The 17,528-nt window shown below is 44.0% G+C and overlaps 1 protein-coding gene across 2 annotated transcripts; it reads right to left on the bottom strand.

Annotated features, from left to right (window-relative positions):
- Window positions 1–223: 223 nt before the first annotated feature.
- On the bottom strand, window positions 224–17,088 carry WNT5A (Wnt family member 5A). Of its 2 annotated transcripts, none has more exons than XM_024221083.3 (5): window positions 16,640–17,088; window positions 10,914–11,047; window positions 9,603–9,868; window positions 4,422–4,714; window positions 224–2,765 (listed from the first exon to the last, which is right to left on the bottom strand). In XM_024221083.3, exons 1-5 carry the CDS (start codon window positions 16,643–16,645, stop codon window positions 2,307–2,309), a joined length of 1,158 nt encoding a protein of 385 aa, XP_024076851.2. In that variant the 5' UTR covers window positions 16,646–17,088; the 3' UTR covers window positions 224–2,306. The 2 variants fall into 2 exon arrangements, with proteins under 2 accessions (XP_024076851.2, XP_029767042.1); XM_029911182.1 differs by lacking the exon at window positions 16,640–17,088 and adding an exon at window positions 11,416–11,485.
- Between the last annotated feature and the right edge of the window lie 440 nt (window positions 17,089–17,528).

Genomic DNA, 17,528 nt, shown 5'->3' with positions numbered 1-17,528 from the left:
AAAAAATTTTTAAACCAGTGAAATATACAAATCACGCAAGACAGAAATATGTACATTAAATGTACAGAACAAACAGAGGAAATGACATAGAAGATTTACATAATATCTGAATGACAAGTAAAATATTTTACATTAAATAGTATTTTAAAAGCTAGGATCATTAGACTCAGCTCTGCTCACAAACACGAGTCACTAAAAAAGGAACAAGATGTGATTCAGCAAATAAAAAAGGACTATGGTTTTTGTATAATAAAAACCAAAAGTGACATATTCAATGAAGTAGTGCCTTTTTTAATTTTAAGATACTTTGTTTGCAAACATCTGGAAGAGAGGGGTAAATATGTTCTTAATAAATTAAGAGCAATAAAGCATCATTTAAAAAGCTGATAAATGATCAAGATGAACTTAATGCAACAGCTTATAGGCTTGTGAGAAGTTAAGGCTTTAGTATGACTAAGCTAAAGCAGAGGATTTTACTTGTTTGATATTGAATGCCAATTTGTTTAATTTATGGGATGGAAATGATTTGGGGTGAGGTTTCTGAACCAATGACAAATGCTAACTGTGTTTTTGTAAATACACTGTATTGGGGAAAACGCAAGAAGTTGCTGTAGTAGGTACTGATTTCCATCTCAAAAAATTAAAAAAACCTTAAAACAAACGAAGGGCCAAATAGAGTTTGTGCTAGGGAATTTTAAGGTTTCTGTGTCAATGATAATCAATAATGCCCTTGTAGGAAAGTGGAAGAGAGAAGCAGTCTCCAAACCAGTGTGAATTCAAGTGCATGGTATCTGTTCTACCTGTAGCCCAAGAAGCCCCCTTAGGTTAAGAAAAGGCTTATTCTTTGTGATTAAAGTATTCTTAAAAACCTTTGTGTTATGACACCAAGAATGCTAGAATCAGTATAAAAAAAATCCTAAAAGTGATTTGTAAAAGGAAATGGGGGAATAATATGCTCCTAACTGATGAACTGCCTCTGTAACTTTAGCAGTTTTATAAAAATCACTGGCTGTATTGAAATATATATGTACAAAAAGCTCTGAAATATCAGACACCAGCAGACCACAGTTTTCCCGTATATATGTAACTGCTCAAGTATAGTCTGAACAGTTTTAGTGTATACCTGCAATATATTATCTAAAGCACGTGTACTGAAGACATCAGAAGATAAATTTGGCATTGCTGCAATATTTCATTGAACTAAAATAGCCACTTAACATCATTAAGAGATGAAACTATTGTCTCCTCAAGTCAAAGCTTTCCCAAAATCCACAATAAACCGACCATCTCAAGAATGATTGATGGTTAATTATTAATTTCCTTGGATAAGAGGGGTTATTTACTAAGCTGTGTTTTGAAAGTTGGCCAGCTATCACACGACTTCTTTTAAAAAAAGGCATTTCAAATTAGGGGAATTCTGTTTCCTAAAGGGCTTTCCAGAGAGTGGGACAGTGAAACAGCTGCAGTGGTGCAATTTCTATTGGGTCAGACCAGAGCACACTGTTCGGTGAGATTCAGAGGTCACTTGCTCCTGATATTCTTTATCAGTAAGGCATTGCTTGCTAAGATGGAATACTCACACTTCATACATAACTAGATGAAGAGCTGATAGGTCACATCCTGCTTTGATGTACACCTTTAGCGTCAATCAAGGCAGATTTTTTCTTGGTCTTGCTAGCTACTGGACCCAAGACTTTAGGTCCTAAATAGCACAGCTGAACCCTTTAGAAGTCTTATGCGCTCGTACTTTAATTACCTCACATTTAAATTAGCACCTTGCAGTCATGTGATTGACATCATAGTAACTTTGTGCTGAGCCCTCCTGTGGATATACCAACCCTCCTTTTATGGACCCCTGGATATATTGATCAACTTTGTATGTATCTATCAGACTACTTTTGGTCACTGAAGCTAAAATCATCCACAGGTTTGTGGGTTATTGTGTTCATAAGGATCATTCTCAGATCCCAAGCACCTCAGAATTCTTTGCCGGTTGCACATGTACTATGACTCATGGGACTAAGTTAGAATATGTTGGATTTCCCTTCAAACTACACTATTTTTTTTTAAAGTCTTTTTTTTTTGGGGTAAAATAAATATTTTCTTGGGTTCTCCCCCATTGTTGCCAAAAATATAAACCACACACAGTCCTAGGATGGGTGCAGAAAAGGTTCCAGTCACTTCTTTTTGTAACCTTTATAAAAAAAAAAAAAAAAATCATTGGACTCTATAAATAAAGTGGAGATTGTCCTGGGGGTAGCACCCCTGCTGGCAGGCGGAAGAAGCTCCTCCCACCTCATCACCCCCTATTTGCACACAAACTGGTCCACGATCTCTGTGCACTTCTTGCATTTCACATAGCAGCACCAATGGAACTTGCAGTGGCAGCGCTCTGTCTGCACTGTCTTGAACTGGTCATAACCCCGGCCACAGCACATGAGTTCGCAGCCGTCCATGCCCTCTGAGGTCTTATTGCACAGGCGGCCCTGGGTGCCCAGGGAGCCGGTGCTCTCATTGCGCACGCAATAGTCGGGGCTAGGGTCAATGTAGACCAGGTCATGGATGGTGGGCGTGTTGAAGCGGCTGTTCACTTGCACCAACTTGCCCCGGCTGTTGAGTTTCATGGCAGCAGCGCTATCATATTTCTCCTTCAGGGCATCGCCCACTTTGCGGAAATCAGCCAGCTGCAGCCAACAGGTCTTCAGGCTGCAAGAGCCAGACACCCCATGGCACTTACAGGCCACATCAGCCAAGTTATACACAGTCTAAGTGAGAGAAAAGAGGAAGAGGGAAAACAAAGGTGTCAATGTGGTTGTTACATAGCTTGCGCTCACCCCTCCCCCCTCGCTTAACATCCCCATCACCCCTACACACATGGGAAGAGAGCCCCTAACACACCCCTACTTTCCCTCCCCCACCCACACCAAAGGGAGTGAGCTCTCAACCCCCCTCTCACACACCACACACACCCCCCAAGTGTGCACACAAGTCCTCAGTAGAATCATTCATGTTGCATTCAATTTTAGGAATTTGCCCTATTGCAGGGGAAAGGATTTTGCTGTTTCATTGAGAAATTTCAAACAGCCCTTTATTTTATTTTTACTCTCTCAACTAATCTCAGTTTGAGGCTTGTACTGGAGAAAGGAGTTAAGATTTCTTCTATTACAGGCTGTGCGGCAGCTGATTGTCTGCTCTTGGCTCAGCAGTACCCTCCCATCCAAAATACTGCTGTGTAAGAGAGACTGCATCCAGAAGAAACCCCCAAACACCTTTGGGTGGGGGACTGACCTACGCAGCAATATCCGTTTTATAAAGCTTTGGCAGCAAGATCTCAGTCATTTACCCTGTATAAATAGAAATAAGAGTCAGTGTTGACACTGCCCCAAAAATCCTGGGGTCTGACACATTAGGTGGATACTTTATGCAACTTCCACCCAACATTTAAAAAGAGTTTCGATGCTGCCAGATGGCACTGCAAAGAGGAGGCTGGGAAGGGGGAAAAAAACTGCTGGAGTATCTGTAGACAACTGTGAAAGTTATTTTTCTTCTTTCTAGTAGTAAACTGACCTTTCCGTTGCTTTCATATTTCATACCCTCCTCTCACATTTAAATAATATTAATTTTCAATTATCTTTCATCTGTCCTCACCTTCAAACCCAAGAGTAGTCTCCAGCAGACTATTTCTGGCACCACAGGCTCTAGGAAAATAACGACTTTGGCTCTTTGAGTTCATAATATTGTAAAAAAAAAAAAAAAGTACACACCTATTCATTTAAGGCATTTTCAAGATAAATAAGCCACAAAAAACACTTTTCACCACAGAGGAGGGTTTTTTCTAATCATAAGCTTTTCACATCCTCAAAAGGGGTGGGGGAAATTATGTTAACTCTGCAAGAACGTTCCGCTCTGGGGAGTTTGGTGCTTCTCTTCTCCCTCCAAAGCAAATTGGATTGGTTGGAAATATAAACCAATAAAACTCTATTCTGCAGAAAACTCACAGTGAACTGTAGGGTTGTAACTAACAGAACATGGAGGAAGACAAGATATGCTGCTCTCCCACTGATTCTATGGGGTAGGGAACGGAAAACCCAATGGCAGTAATGTTGTCACTCAGGAATACTCATATACACACACTCTCTCTCCCCCTCCCCATACTTAAACCCAACTTCACACGCTTTCCCCCTGCATTTGAAGAAGGCCAAATATTAAAGGTTTTGATTTCTGAGCTCACCAGCAGATTTCACTGGGGACTAAGAAAGGGAAAGAAAATATTTCCTTGAAAAACCAACACGTGCATGAGCTAAGGACCTTCAGAGAAAGTTATCCATGCCACTGTTCTTTATCTCTCTGTCATTAATTAGGTGTGTCCCTTCCCAGGCAGGCTGCTTTGGGCAAGGGGAAGGAGCCACTCAGCCACTTACTCGTCTTCCAGCCTCGTTGTTATGTAGGTTCATCAAAATCCTAGCACTCTCGTAAGAGCCTTTCTGATAAATTCTCTCACGCTCCCGAGCATCCACAAACTCCTTGGCGAAGCGGTAGCCATATTCGATGTTATCCCCACAGCCACCCCACAGCCAGTCCCGGGGTAAATCTTTGGGCCTGGCCGCTCTGCTGCAGCCACAGGAGGAGAGCTCCCCCTCTCGGCAGGCGCGGCTCATTGCATTAACCACCCCGGCAGCGCTGACTGCGTAAGTAAAGGCAGTCTCCCTACTGCCTGCAAGGAAAGAGAAAGCAAGTGTTAAAGGCAAGTCTGCACATGTTCTATGACATTCAGTTCAGGGCATGGGGAAATGCTATATATGAAATTCATGGGGTTTTGAAGTGTGCTTTAGCCTAAGAGGTCTCCATGGAAATATTTTTATTCCTCCCCCCCGCAAAAGCAAACAAATCAATGACAGAAAGTGGAGGTTCAGTTATGAAGAGCAGGAGCTGGATTCTCCTCTCACACTGGTTTTCACCAGGGAACACTGTGGCGCAACAATGGTACAATTGAGAGGAGAATCAGGCCCTAGGAGTATGTTTAGCAATGGGTTCCAACAATAATTGTGTCCAGGGGTTAGAGAGCCTGGCTGCTTCCCATCTTCTCTTTTTAAAGATGCTAAATACAACTTTTAGAAGTCTGTTCCTTAAATTACTACTTCTTGAACATGATTTATCTACTTCACTCATTTATTCCAATTTATTTAAAGTTACAGCATTTCACAAAGCCTGCTGGTGTCAAAGAAAGTGCACACCAGAACGACACTTGTCAATACTCTGCCCTGCACATAAACTGGCCAGCAACTTTGAAGAGGGTTATTTAAAAATAAAGATATAATAACTCAACTAATAGGAAGATTTCATACAGCCAAAGAAGCCACTTCCAATCATTTCTATAAGTTGCAGGGAAGAGCGAGCCTGGGACAGGAGTGTATTAAATGTTTTAGCCAAGGACTGATTCCCTTACATTCAATTTTTTCCAACTTTCATTTTAAGATAAATAAGTTTCATTCAAGGTGATGACAGAAAAAGCTCTTTGTTCATATGTGCTTGTCACAGGATATCCTCACTGGAAGATAAATTCATTAACAGCTTCCTCAACAAGACATCATCCTGATCCATTTTTACCTAGAACCCAGCTACATCCATCTCAGGAATGGCAAGAGTTCTATTTTACAATAAATGTCTTTCATGAAAACAAGGCTAACATTATAGAGCCTTCTGGAAGTTTGCATTTCTTCTTATCAGGAAGTAGGGCCAAAACCGCTACTTTTCATCATAACAGGCTCAAGCCTGAAGTCCTTCTCCAGGAAAGACAACTAAAATGACTGTTGGATCAGGCTAAAACATAATTTGAAGTTGAAAATCAAAGTTAGCTAGCTATTGGTTTAACTGTTAGTTTTCCTTCTATTCTTTAGTCCAAAAATAGAGTTGGTCTAGGTAAACCTTGATTTTACCAAGCTTGCGGGAGAAACATTTTTGTAAAAATCATGGTTTTGTCAGATATGATTTTTGGATAACAGTTCTTTGAGGCAGGGACTGTTTGTACAGGGCCTGCCACCAAAGGCTCACTTCTGATTTAGGCCTGTTGGCACCACTGTATATTATGAACAGTACTCACAGTTAATCTGTATTTAACATAGATCTAACACTATGTTCAGAGCAGCGCTGTTAATGTAACAACTGTTGCCTTTTCAAATAATTTATGTTCTTTAAATGAAAAGAATCAGAGGTCATATACTGGGGAAGACCATTTCTAAAATAGTAGAATCAGAACCACCCTTCCCCTCAGTGCTAGGTCCATTCCAGCAGATACTCACTCATGAGACTACTTGCAAGGGTTATGGGTTACTCCTGAGTATAAAGGTTCACAAGAGTAGTCTATGGGGTTGTAATAATGTTGGTGTTATATGTTTTTGATTTTGCATTTACCATAAATTAACTGGAGGAACTGCTAGAACAGATTTTAAAGCTAAATTCTGGATTGTACTGTAATGCATGTTTTGGATTTATTCTGCAGTCCTTATTCAAGTTAATGGGATGTTTGCCTAGGCAAGGAATGCAGAATTTTTTCTTTTGTCTATGATCTTTTTTTGAAAAATGTATGGTTAGCTCAGGTTTACACATATTAATTATCTTGTGTACTCCATAAAGTTAAAAAAACCTGTGTTTTAAATCTAAGGTCTTGGTGCATTTTTAAGGAATCCTTAAGGAAGAAAGGATGTGATGGAAGAGTATGAAAAGGGGAACATGAGTGAGAGAAAATTGTCCCTAAAAGAGCAAGCTGCATATATTCAACTCCATTTTTTAGTTAAAGCAAAATTTGGCTAATCCACTGAAACGGATGTCAGGGCAGGCAGTTTTAGATTGCACAACCACTATTAATCCAACACATCACCCTATCTCTCATTGACTTTGGCAACATTATTGGAGTCACATTTCCACATGGATAAATTGCTCTGGAATAGTTTTTCCAGAGTATTTAGGCACAAACATGCTTTTCTCCAGCATCCAACATGTCTGTCTTTTCCCACATTTCTTCAACATCCATCTCTATTGTGGCCATTGCAAGAAAACACACCATCTAAACATGTTTGAGTTCCTCTATGTCCTGCATATGTAACATAAAAATAGGACATTGTTCCATGTACATATTACTGGTTAGAGAAGTGCCACAGAAAAATAAATTTAAAGAAACAAAATCTATCTAAATCTGGGCATAAGATACAAAACATTCTCTTTGTCCTGTATTTCAAGAGCATTCAAAACTATCTGCAGACGTGATTAGACTGCACCTCTCTCCCATGCAGTTGTTGAAAAGATCCATTTAGTTTGTTTTATGTTAATATTCCTTTCCTATGTTTAAAATAGGGTCCAAATATGCCTTAGTTCTAGGTCTACTAAGAAACTAAAGGACAGCACAATATATTGCATATAGCAGGATTTTAATAGTCTAATTAAGAAATGATCAACTGAGAGGAAGCTATGGTAACAGAATAAAAGCCCTGTAAATTTAATGTTCAGTAAACCATATATTCAGTTTCTATACTCAATGCTTGGTTTATTGGTACAGCTTTAGATAACTTTGCCTGATAAATCCTGGAAGAAAAAATATAAATGGACATAGTTGATCTGTGGTATTTATTACACTATCAAGTCAGTGCTTTTCTAAAAAGATTCCTCAATGCAGAATTACTTATGTTTCAGTCATTAGCATAAATGACAAAATCCTACAAAACTCTGCAGACTCAGGATCCAGTTATGATCATCTCACACCGGGGAGAATAAGGAGCAACTCTACTGACAATCAAATGATTCTACCAATGGAACACTGGTTTAAGTATAATCAGACTCAGACCTCAGACTTTTTTCTCCTATTCAAGAGGAACAACAGCCTGCCATGTACTTCACATCAAAATGTAAAATAATACAACTATAAAAGAACAATACTTTTCTTGTTCTTAATACACTTTTTAGGATCTTTATGTGTTGGATACACCCCGTTGTATCTGCAGTTACTAAAAGTGGCTTAATTACATGATAAATTGCTACATAGATATTAATTAATACAGTCATATAGTAGTGAAGAGGGCAAAGTTTTTCAACTTGTAATAAACCCTTGGGACCAGATGTGTGACACTTGACAGTGTGAACCTTTCATACTGGAAACACTGGCAACACAGATATGGGCCCAATCCTGCCATCTTAATTCACACCACTGAATCAGCTGAACATAACTGAGTAATAACGGTTGAAGTTTGGGGCCAGAAATTTAAACATTTCTTTACTGGTTTTAGTTGTAACCTCAAGAAGATTAAAGCTGAAAAGTCTCAAGGCTGTTACATTTGTTTTTCATGCTTATCTTGCTTTTTTGGATCTTGCTCAGCTTGAACAATGAGAGGTGAGTTTAGTTTTTAAGTTCTCAATGCTGGGGTTGCAAAAAAAGCCCGGGGAACGTCTATTTGTTTAAAAGACACTGTTCCTCGGATATTTTTAAACTCTGGCACTTTTCTATTCATTTCAGGTTTTATAAAAGCTTTATTTTTACAAAAAGTTAAGTTTAGGGCCAAATGTAATTGACAGTATTCCTTCAAGCTATGCGAGGGCTAAGCAATTTACAAATAAAGTTGTTTTTAATGTAATTTAAACCATTCTTTTTGAAACAGGATAGGAAAGCATTGGAAAAGGATTTAATTTAGATCTCAAATTAAAAAGCTACTGTGCACAAGCTATGAGCTAGAGCAATGTTGAGATTAAGTGCCAGTACAAATGCTATATAAAACACAGAAGACGACAGAAAGTAGATTCCTCTGGCTAGGGATTCAGTAGATAAAGACTGAAAAATTCAGAGGAAAGGTACATCTTTGGGCCTGATCCTGTACCATTGAAATCAATGAGAATTTTGCAATAAACTTCAATGGGAACAGGATCGGGCCCCTAAATTATAAGAACTATTTGTACTATGTGGGTTGCATGGAACAATTGAATTTTAGACGGATTTAACAGGAAAGAGGTTGGGACTCCAGCACACTGGGATAGGCAGATTCCTTTGCAATATCCTTTCCTAACAGCTATGTTATTATATGTAACATAAATTACAAGTACACTTTGTCCTGATAAAAATGATTTTGTATGGATTATAGAGCTGCTTTCTGTTATAAAGCCAACTTTCTTTAAACCATAGAAGGATTTTGCCACACCTGGCAGTAAATGAGAAGGCATTGTTTATAAACACTATGGAGAATGTCAGTTAACTGCTACATAAAATTAATTTATTACACAGCATGAGCAATTTTGGAACCCAGATATTTTTGCCACACACTACTACTTTTTAGTTAGTATTAAACATACCATTATTTTATTTCAGTTTTTTCCTTAAAGTTAGAGTATTTTAATGCCACTTTTTCTTTCCTACTGCATTCTTGTATTCAGATGGTTTTTTGCCTTCACTTTTTTGAGGGGTGGGAGCAAGCAGAAAATCAACTCTGACTAAAAATAGGGTTTTTTTGTCAGCTATAATTACACAGATTAAGGACTTGGCAACAGTGTCTAATACAGAACATTAAGTAAATATTACACACATTCTTAGGCAACAGTTTGATCAGAAAGTTTTTGCTTCCTACCTATCTGCATGACTCTGCCAAAAACAGAGTTGTTGTCCACAGTGCTGCAATTCCATCTTCTGTGTCTGAACTGATACTGGCATTCCTTAATGCCTGTCTTTGCCCCCTCTCCAATATACTGCATGTGGTCCTGATACAAGTGGCAGAGTTTCTTCTGTCCTTGGGAAAGTCCTGCTAGTTGACTACATAGTGGCTGTGCTCCTATTATATATACCTCTGACATCTGAACAGGGTTCATAGGATTCATATGATTCATACCTAAAGACCTGCATAAAGAAAGAATTAGATTAACATTGGGAGGACAAATACAATATTAGAGTATAAATCTACCCACTCCTGTTCTTGTGACCAAGAGGAAAACTTTTGAACAACAATGAAAATCATCCAACTCTTGTTTAAAGGCTGTACAGAAGACAGCTGGCCACATGTATAGAATGATGGCAGCAGGCTTTAGTGACTGTCTTTGCCAAGTCTTCAATGTACCTGAATGCCAGGATTCAAATTTCACCCCATCCCTACAAATTTCTGTGGGCATGGTAAAGTTACAAGAAGTCCCAAGCAACTGTCTGGCCATAGAAGTGCATAAAATAATAACAAAACAACTCCCAAGCATACCACACGATTTAGAATTTTCAACCTCAACTTTCAGTCTTCACAATTATGAGAAAATAAGGAAATCCTTAAGTACCAACTGCTAGATGCTGTTACAGACAACTACTAGCTTCTTCTAACTGATAGAAAAGATACAGAGGCACGTACAGACACTAACCAAAATTAATCATGTTTTCCCAATTCTTAAAAGAGGTCCATATGTACTTTCACATGATTAAAACAGGACTGCTAGTCAGAAAGTGTTCAACTGAGAGAGCAGAGGTTTTGCTTTAAAAAAAAATCCCCAAATAATAGAAACATTAAAAAAATCCAGATATTAACTAGAGTTCCCCCCCCCCCCCCCAACAGCTACAAGAAATATAAACTCAGCTCCTGGGTCTATTTAGAAAGTTGTTTAAATTAAAAAAAAAAATCTGTGGGTAAAATATTTTGTACATGGAATTCAGTGCTTTCCCTTACATTTGTTATTTCAGACCCTGTAGAATGAGATTTTAAGTGACCCATTTAGAAATTTAATTTTGCTACTTTAATGGTGGCGAAAATAAATTTCCTTTGGATTTACAGTTATCTCAGAAATTGAGTATTGCTAAAAATCTCCTATTCATACAGCACTTTCCCTAGGAAGAGATAAGATATATAAAAACCAAACAAATTAAATATATTCTTTTAAATAAAGTCAGTATATTTTAAGATGCTTACCACCAAGAGCTGGCTTCTATTACAACCTGGGCGAAAGAGGAGAAAATGGCCAGAACCACTATGAGGTACTTGGAAGCCATTGCACTGCCAACTGTCCCCAAAGCACCTCCTTGGACTAATATTCCAATGGATGTCTGGAGGAGAAATAAAAGGAACAGATTGTTTATTGTTTCTCAGATCATTTTCAAGCATACAAGTTTAAACAAGGGAGGTATCCTGGGTCCCTTTTAAGTTGACTCTTGACTGACTGCCCTTCTCTCAAGTGAGTTTTTGGTGGCAAAATGCAGGCAATTTCTAGTCCAAATTAGTCCACCCACGCAACCTGACAAGGAAATTTTATTCACTGCGATTCTGCTTATAGGGCTGCCCAGCGACTACAGACATGTCTCAGTGCCGTTGAATCAAAGCACAGTGCCAAACCCAATCTCTTAGAAAAATCCCTTATTCTCAGTCACACACTTTAACAGCAGCAAAAACAAAACAAAACAAAACAAAAACTTACTCCACTTTCATTCTTCTAGGAGCAGTCTACAGGGTGCCCGGACAGGGGAGAAGCAACAAGTGGAGCAAACACATCAAGGGCAAAGTGAAGATGATGCATCAAGTTGCGGGGGTGTTTTGGGAATGGGGAGGGCAGGGAGATTCAGCTGTTACATTAACTCCAAACTAACAATGGATGTTCCCCGGCCCCCAACCCCCACACACAAATGACACCTTTATGGGCCATTTTGGGAGCTGCTTCTAGATGAGAACCAACGAGGCAGTTCGTCCGAGCAAAGCTCATTCCGTTGTCAGGCGACGCGTGTTTCTCCTTCCCAGCTCGAAATGCCTCTCTCACCCGAAGGGGGGGGGTTCGATTCTCCTCATTTGGGAGACAGATATTTGGGCCCTCCAGGGATCCCCAATCTGATTGCGGCCGGAGGTGGGGCGGGGAGCTAAGAAAGGCACCAAGCAGCACGGGATAAGATGCCGGCGTGGGGGGCTCTCCCGCTTGATTTCACCATCCGGAGGGAAACAGGATCGCGTTGCGCCGTCACTACAAGTAGGGCGCATGGGAGCTGGAGGTCGGGGAGGGTTTGCCTCTTCTGCCAGGAGACGAAGCGCCCGTGGGTCGGGATTGTGTCTCCGCCTGCCCCGCGGACCTCATCCCAGCTTCGCCAGCGCGCCGGGACTGGGGAGTGACCACACGGCGCTGGGACTGGGGAGGTGGCGGCGCCGCGACAGGAGTCCATTCAGACCAGCCCCCTGCGGGAAGAGCCGGCAGATCCGCCCCCGGGGCAGAGGGAGCGCGGAGCTGGGACACAGGTTCGCCCGGCAGCAGCCCGGGGAGCGCACTCAGAGCGAGTGACCGGGCGCCCCGCAAGCCCAGTTCCGGCCGGCTCTCAGGAAAGGAGCCAACGATCCACTCCGGGGGGAGAGGCCGCTAACGGGACCCAGGGCCAGGGGAGCCCCCGTTCATCAGCGCCGACACTGGGGGCCCGAGCTCCCAGGGGAGTTGGGCGCTGAGCTCCGCGGCTAGTGGAGCCTGGGAACGGTTTGGTTCAGTGACGGGTGGGTTAGCTGGGGGTGAGGCTGGGACTGACCGGCGCGGAGCACCTGCAGTGCCAGGGGGCTGGCGGGGGCACGCAGCCCGGGAAGGAGCCTTCCCGTCTCCTGGGGCACCCACCGAGGGTGGGCGGAGTGGCGCGCCAGAGGCTCCCTCGGGGCGCGGGTTGCAGGACACTGCGCGCACTTGGAGACTGGATGCAGAGCGGCTGCGCGGGCTGGCGGAGCCCGTCCTGTTCCCGGCCCAGGCGAGGAGAAGAAAGCGGGCCGCTTTCCGGAGCTCAGCGCACTCCGATTGCCGATTGGAATCGCCGGCAGAGGCCTTGCTCCGGATGGGTATTATTAGCCCGGGATCTAATTGCTATTAAACACTCCCAGCTGCCTAATAGGGGGGTTAAGGTTTTCAGAAGGAGCTGAAGTGGGAACGAAGAGGAGAGCCTCATGCCCACAGATTAAGGGAATTTCTTTGTTACAGGAAAACCTTCAACTTTCCCCAACAGTATGAAGGGAGGAGAATCCGGATTGTCAGGCGCAGTCACGCACGGAGTTCGCTAGGGATCAGAATCCCCCCGACTGCTGCCTGCTCAGCATGACGGAGAAAAGCAAGGGCTCCCCTGATGGCTTTAAACACTTTGTGCCGAAGGGTTTCCATTGGATTTATCCAGTTTTTCCTACCTCGCCTGAATAGGCTGAAATAATCCTGAGTTACAAAAGGGCATTGCTCTGAAATCCATAAATCCAGCCCTGTGTTTTTGTTTTGTGTTTAAATAAACTCCCCTTCCACGAGCGCAGCCAACTCTCTGCCTTTACAAGGTTTCAGGGGAGAGCGGCCAATGCGCGCAGCAGAAAAGCCAATGGTAAACGGAAATGTACAAGCAGAAATTGGAGTGAGTTATTACATCCCAAGGTCTCTGCCCGCGCATAAAATATCGATGCCAATTAATAAGTTAAACACTTCCAGTAAATAGGTTACTCGATCGGGCTTTAGTTCATAAGGCAGGACTTGTAAGGAGAGTAATTTAATTTTTTTTAAAGGCAGTTCAACACTTGGGGGCTCCCTATTCATTCTCAAAAACGTTAGTAGTGAATTAAAGGTGCTTTTAATTCTTCCTGAATTTTTTTTTGGGGGGGGCCGTTGGGGAGGCATTTAGAGAGAGAGAAGAATTGTCATAGCAACACACAGGAAATCGATGATAACATAAAAGCTGCCCGGACACACAGCATTCAAGGGCACAGAAAGCTGGGATTAGTGTACAGCCCCATGCCCATGCCTGCGTGTGATGAGCTTTGTTACATCCACACTCTCTCTGTCACTTGGGATGCAGGGCTGTAGCACTAGGGACTTTAGATCCGCTTGCTATCTCTTCCTAGGTGTAAATGGGTTCCACCACCCACTTCGCGTTTCACACCAAGCAAGTCACTCAGTGCACTAAATACTGTACTAAGGTTTTAAAAATATGACAAAGAAAATATGTAAATTTAGAACTCGGATTGGCCTCTCCTAAATTACAAGAATTAAATCTGGGGAAATTAATGTGTGTATAAGTGACAGTTGCGGAGGGCACCGTAATGATTAAAGTCAAATGTGCTTTTTAGCAGCAGCTTAGAAAATCGTAAAATGATTTATGCACCATAAGCTAACTTCGCAAGATTGGCACTGGACTCAGACACCCGAAATAGGGGTTTGGACGAATTTGGATATTTCGATGCCCAGAAAGGGATACAAACTGAAACCTAATTAATTGATCGGCTCCTACTGACAGCAACTAATTAGACATTGCTCCAACTCAGTTACTAGTCACTTGTCTTCGCAAGCATCTGTAGCGCAGATGTGAAACGAGCGGGTGTGTATATCATTTCGGGTAGAAATGGAACTTTGTGGGGACAATGCGGGCGGTTATAAGAGGATTCAGCCCGTGGGCAGCAGTACACCCAGGAAACCGAAGTTGATCCTTACTGCCAGTGACACCCTCCCGAGCGTTTCTGCAGCAGGGAGATTAAGCGTCACAACTGCAAATTTTTGACAAGTCAACTGGTTCATGGAATCAAGAGCCCAGGCTCTGCATAGCCAGCAAAAGCAGCCAGTCCTCCGGCGTATAACGGGCCAGGCTCGCATGGGGGAGTGCGCACCTACAGGAGAACCACTGTGAGCAGAGCCAGGCCTTAGACGACTCTTAGAGGGGCGCTCAGAAAGGAGTTACAATCAAAACCCCGCAGAGCCAGAAAAATCCCAAAGAGTAAACATCTGGGGCAAGGTCAAGAAGGGAGTAGCAGCTCCCCCCTCCTGTAACAGTTCTCACTCCGAAGGGTCTCACGCACAATGGCCCTAGTGCAAGCAGCGCTGTCCCGTAGGTGTGTTGTTAAGGCTGGGTTTCAGGAATAAAAGAGAGGGAGGGTGTAAAAGGAAGGTTAGGACGCTGGAAACATTTTCTTCTGGCTCAAAACCCTCCGGCCTGTACTCCGACTGCGCGGCTGGGGAGTGTTTACATGGGGCGGTTATTACACTTTGCTGGTCAGACACTAGGTCATTCACACACAGCCCGGAACGATGTCGGAAGAGTGGAGTCAGGCGGGTTTTGTTAGGTGGAGTGGAACGAAGCGGGCCTCGCCTGGACCGGGCGGCACCCGTTCGGGGAGTCATACAGCCCTTCTCCCGACAGGGGGCAGCCTCAGCCGCCAGAACCCCCGCCAGGACTGACGCCTGGTTCGGCGAGGAGCTCCATCGCTAACTTTTTTTTTTTTTTTTTAATTTTAACCATTTATTAGGACTCCAGTCTGAGAAGTAAGCCCGAGAAAGAGAGAAGAGACACCTGCGATCGGTGAAGTTACGGTCAGTCTCCGCTGCTGCAGTCACTTCAGTATCACGCAGCTAACAAGTTGCCATCACCAAACTCCTGGAAGTACCAACTATCAGCCCCAAAGTCTTACACACCAGTTGAACTTTGTAAGGCGCTTTGTGGGGCAGGAGGGAGAGAAGGGGACTGAGCAGTATGCTCTTCGGTAAGATGAAAATGGACTCTTACAGATTCAGCACAGCCCTGGAATCGCCTGTGATCCTGTTTTTACACAGGGTGTCTGGAAAGCCTGTTCAGGCATCTGGTTTTATGGTAGCTTTTATGTGAGCACTGCCTTTGGTAAGTAGGCACCCAGAGAGCCATTCGGCGCTAGTGGGTTGTAAAATGCAGACACGATTGCTGTATACTGATTTGCTCTGTGGTTTCAAAGCAAACGATTTACAAAAGCGATGCCACCCCTTTTCCCTCCAGTGGTTTTCAATAAAAAGGGGTACGTGTATTGAAAGATTGTAGGGTTCAAGTTTATAGAAAAAGCCACTTACTCTGACTCAGACACCAATGTATACAGTTAATTCATGGAGAAAGGTTTTTTCCCTAGATTTTTTTAAAGTACATTCCAGTACTTTACATTGACAAAGTTGAATGAACTTAGAAAAGATTCGTTTCTCAGAGAAACTGAACTTTCCGTGACCCTCCGAGTGTAACTAATTTAGCATGCAATTGACAATTAAAAACAAACAAACTAACTAACAGACTTTCCAACATGGTGTCCTTAGAGCATCAAAGGGGCACCGAAAAACCTCGTTTCTCCTTTGCAGACCCCAGCAGCAGAATCCTTTACAGATGCCAAGTGACAATCTCCAAAATTTAGAATAAAACTAAAAGGGGGAAGGGGAAAAAAAGCCAGGTTCTAAACTGGCCTTGAGCCAGAGTTCCTTAAAGGTACAGGCCTCCATTACTGCCTGCTCTCACTCCTCCATGGCTATTCTCCCCAGAAATGAAGTCCGGAAAGAGGTCTTTAAAACTTCAGCTACTAGAGGCTGCAAGAAAGATGCACAGCGTTGGAGAGCTGAATTAAAACAAGAGTCTTAAAGACTCTTCGCTTACTTTAAAAGAAACTGGTTCACGATAGGCAGGGGGCAATTTGGCCGTAAGAAGTGGGGTATTTTAGACCCACAGATCTCCAGCAGGACTAGATGAGTGAAAAAGCTTAGAGTTTGGGAAGAGGGGGGAGACAGAGGGTCGCCAAGGCTGTCTGTGTGGGGGGTAGGGGGAGAACCCCACACATCTCACTACCAAAATCCATGTAAATTCTCCACCCCCCGGACTCACACAAGCGAGCTCAGCGTCTTAACAAGCAGCCCCTCATCCCAGCCTAGGACTCACCTCCATTGCAAGGGGAATCGCCGAGCGAGAGCAGCCAAGTAATCCAAGGGGGGACCGGGGGAGAAAGGGCGAGGAGGCGGCGAGAGTAAATCCGGGATCACAGGAGCTATGCGGTATCCTCCAAAGCAGCGGGCGGCGGCGGCTGCCAGGGGCCAGGAAGGGAGCGAGCCCGGAGAGGGGGAGCGCTGGGGCCCGGCGAGCTGACACCAGGCAGACGCAGACCTCTGTCCGGCGCGGGCGCTCCCAGTGCGGAGCAGGGCACCAGGGCAGGCTCCTTTCCAAGGTCCATCAGCAATCGCAGTAATTAGGGCTTTCCAGCGAAACACGCGCGCGCGCGGCGCCCCGTGGGCGTGATCGTGCGGAAACACTTGGGACACAAATACAATCTTCACGAGCTGCTGCAGCGAAAGCGCCCTGGGCTACGATCCTTTCCACCAGCCCAGCCCAGGTGGTGCAGCCGCCGCCGGAGCTGGGCTCGCCGCTCCCTCCCCAGCAGCCCCCCGAGGAGCTCGCTTCCTAGCTCGCTGGCTCGCTCTCGGCCGGCGCGGCCCCTGCCGAAACTCCGTGCGGGAGAGGGGCGTGAATGGAAGCGCAGGAATCCCCCCCGCACCCCTAAAGGCTGGGCGCCGCGCAGCTGGGTGTCCGGGGCTGCAGAGCCATCCGCGGGCTGCGTCCCTCCATTTTAAACCCAGGGGGAAGCCGGACTTGACTCTTCGGCGCAACTGGGGAGGGGGATGCGCGTCTTAGAGGGGGCGGCTTTTCCTGCAGCCCAGACGGGGACTCGGGCAAGAGGAGCTGGGGGAAGAAGGGGGGGGAGAAGGTCCCGGGCTCAGGGGTTGTAACTCTCCCAATCCATTGCAGGGCAAAGCCCCTCAGCGCCGGGCACAAG

This window comes from Terrapene carolina, unplaced genomic scaffold (genome assembly GCF_002925995.2).
Source record: "Terrapene carolina triunguis isolate 2854851 unplaced genomic scaffold, T_m_triunguis-2.0 Scaffold89, whole genome shotgun sequence".
Lineage (NCBI taxonomy): Eukaryota > Metazoa > Chordata > Testudines > Emydidae > Terrapene > Terrapene triunguis.
This window is presented reverse-complemented; position numbering and strand designations above follow the sequence as displayed.

Excerpts from the sequence above, each read along its gene's own strand:
- WNT5A (XM_024221083.3), bottom strand. Across the intron at positions 9,869-10,913 it reads ATAGAAGCCAGCTCTTGGTG|GTCTTTAGGTATGAATCATA; the intron begins GTAAGCATCTTA and ends TTCTTTATGCAG. Across the intron at positions 2,766-4,421 it reads ACAACGAGGCTGGAAGACGA|ACTGTGTATAACTTGGCTGA; the intron begins GTAAGTGGCTGA and ends TCTCTCACTTAG.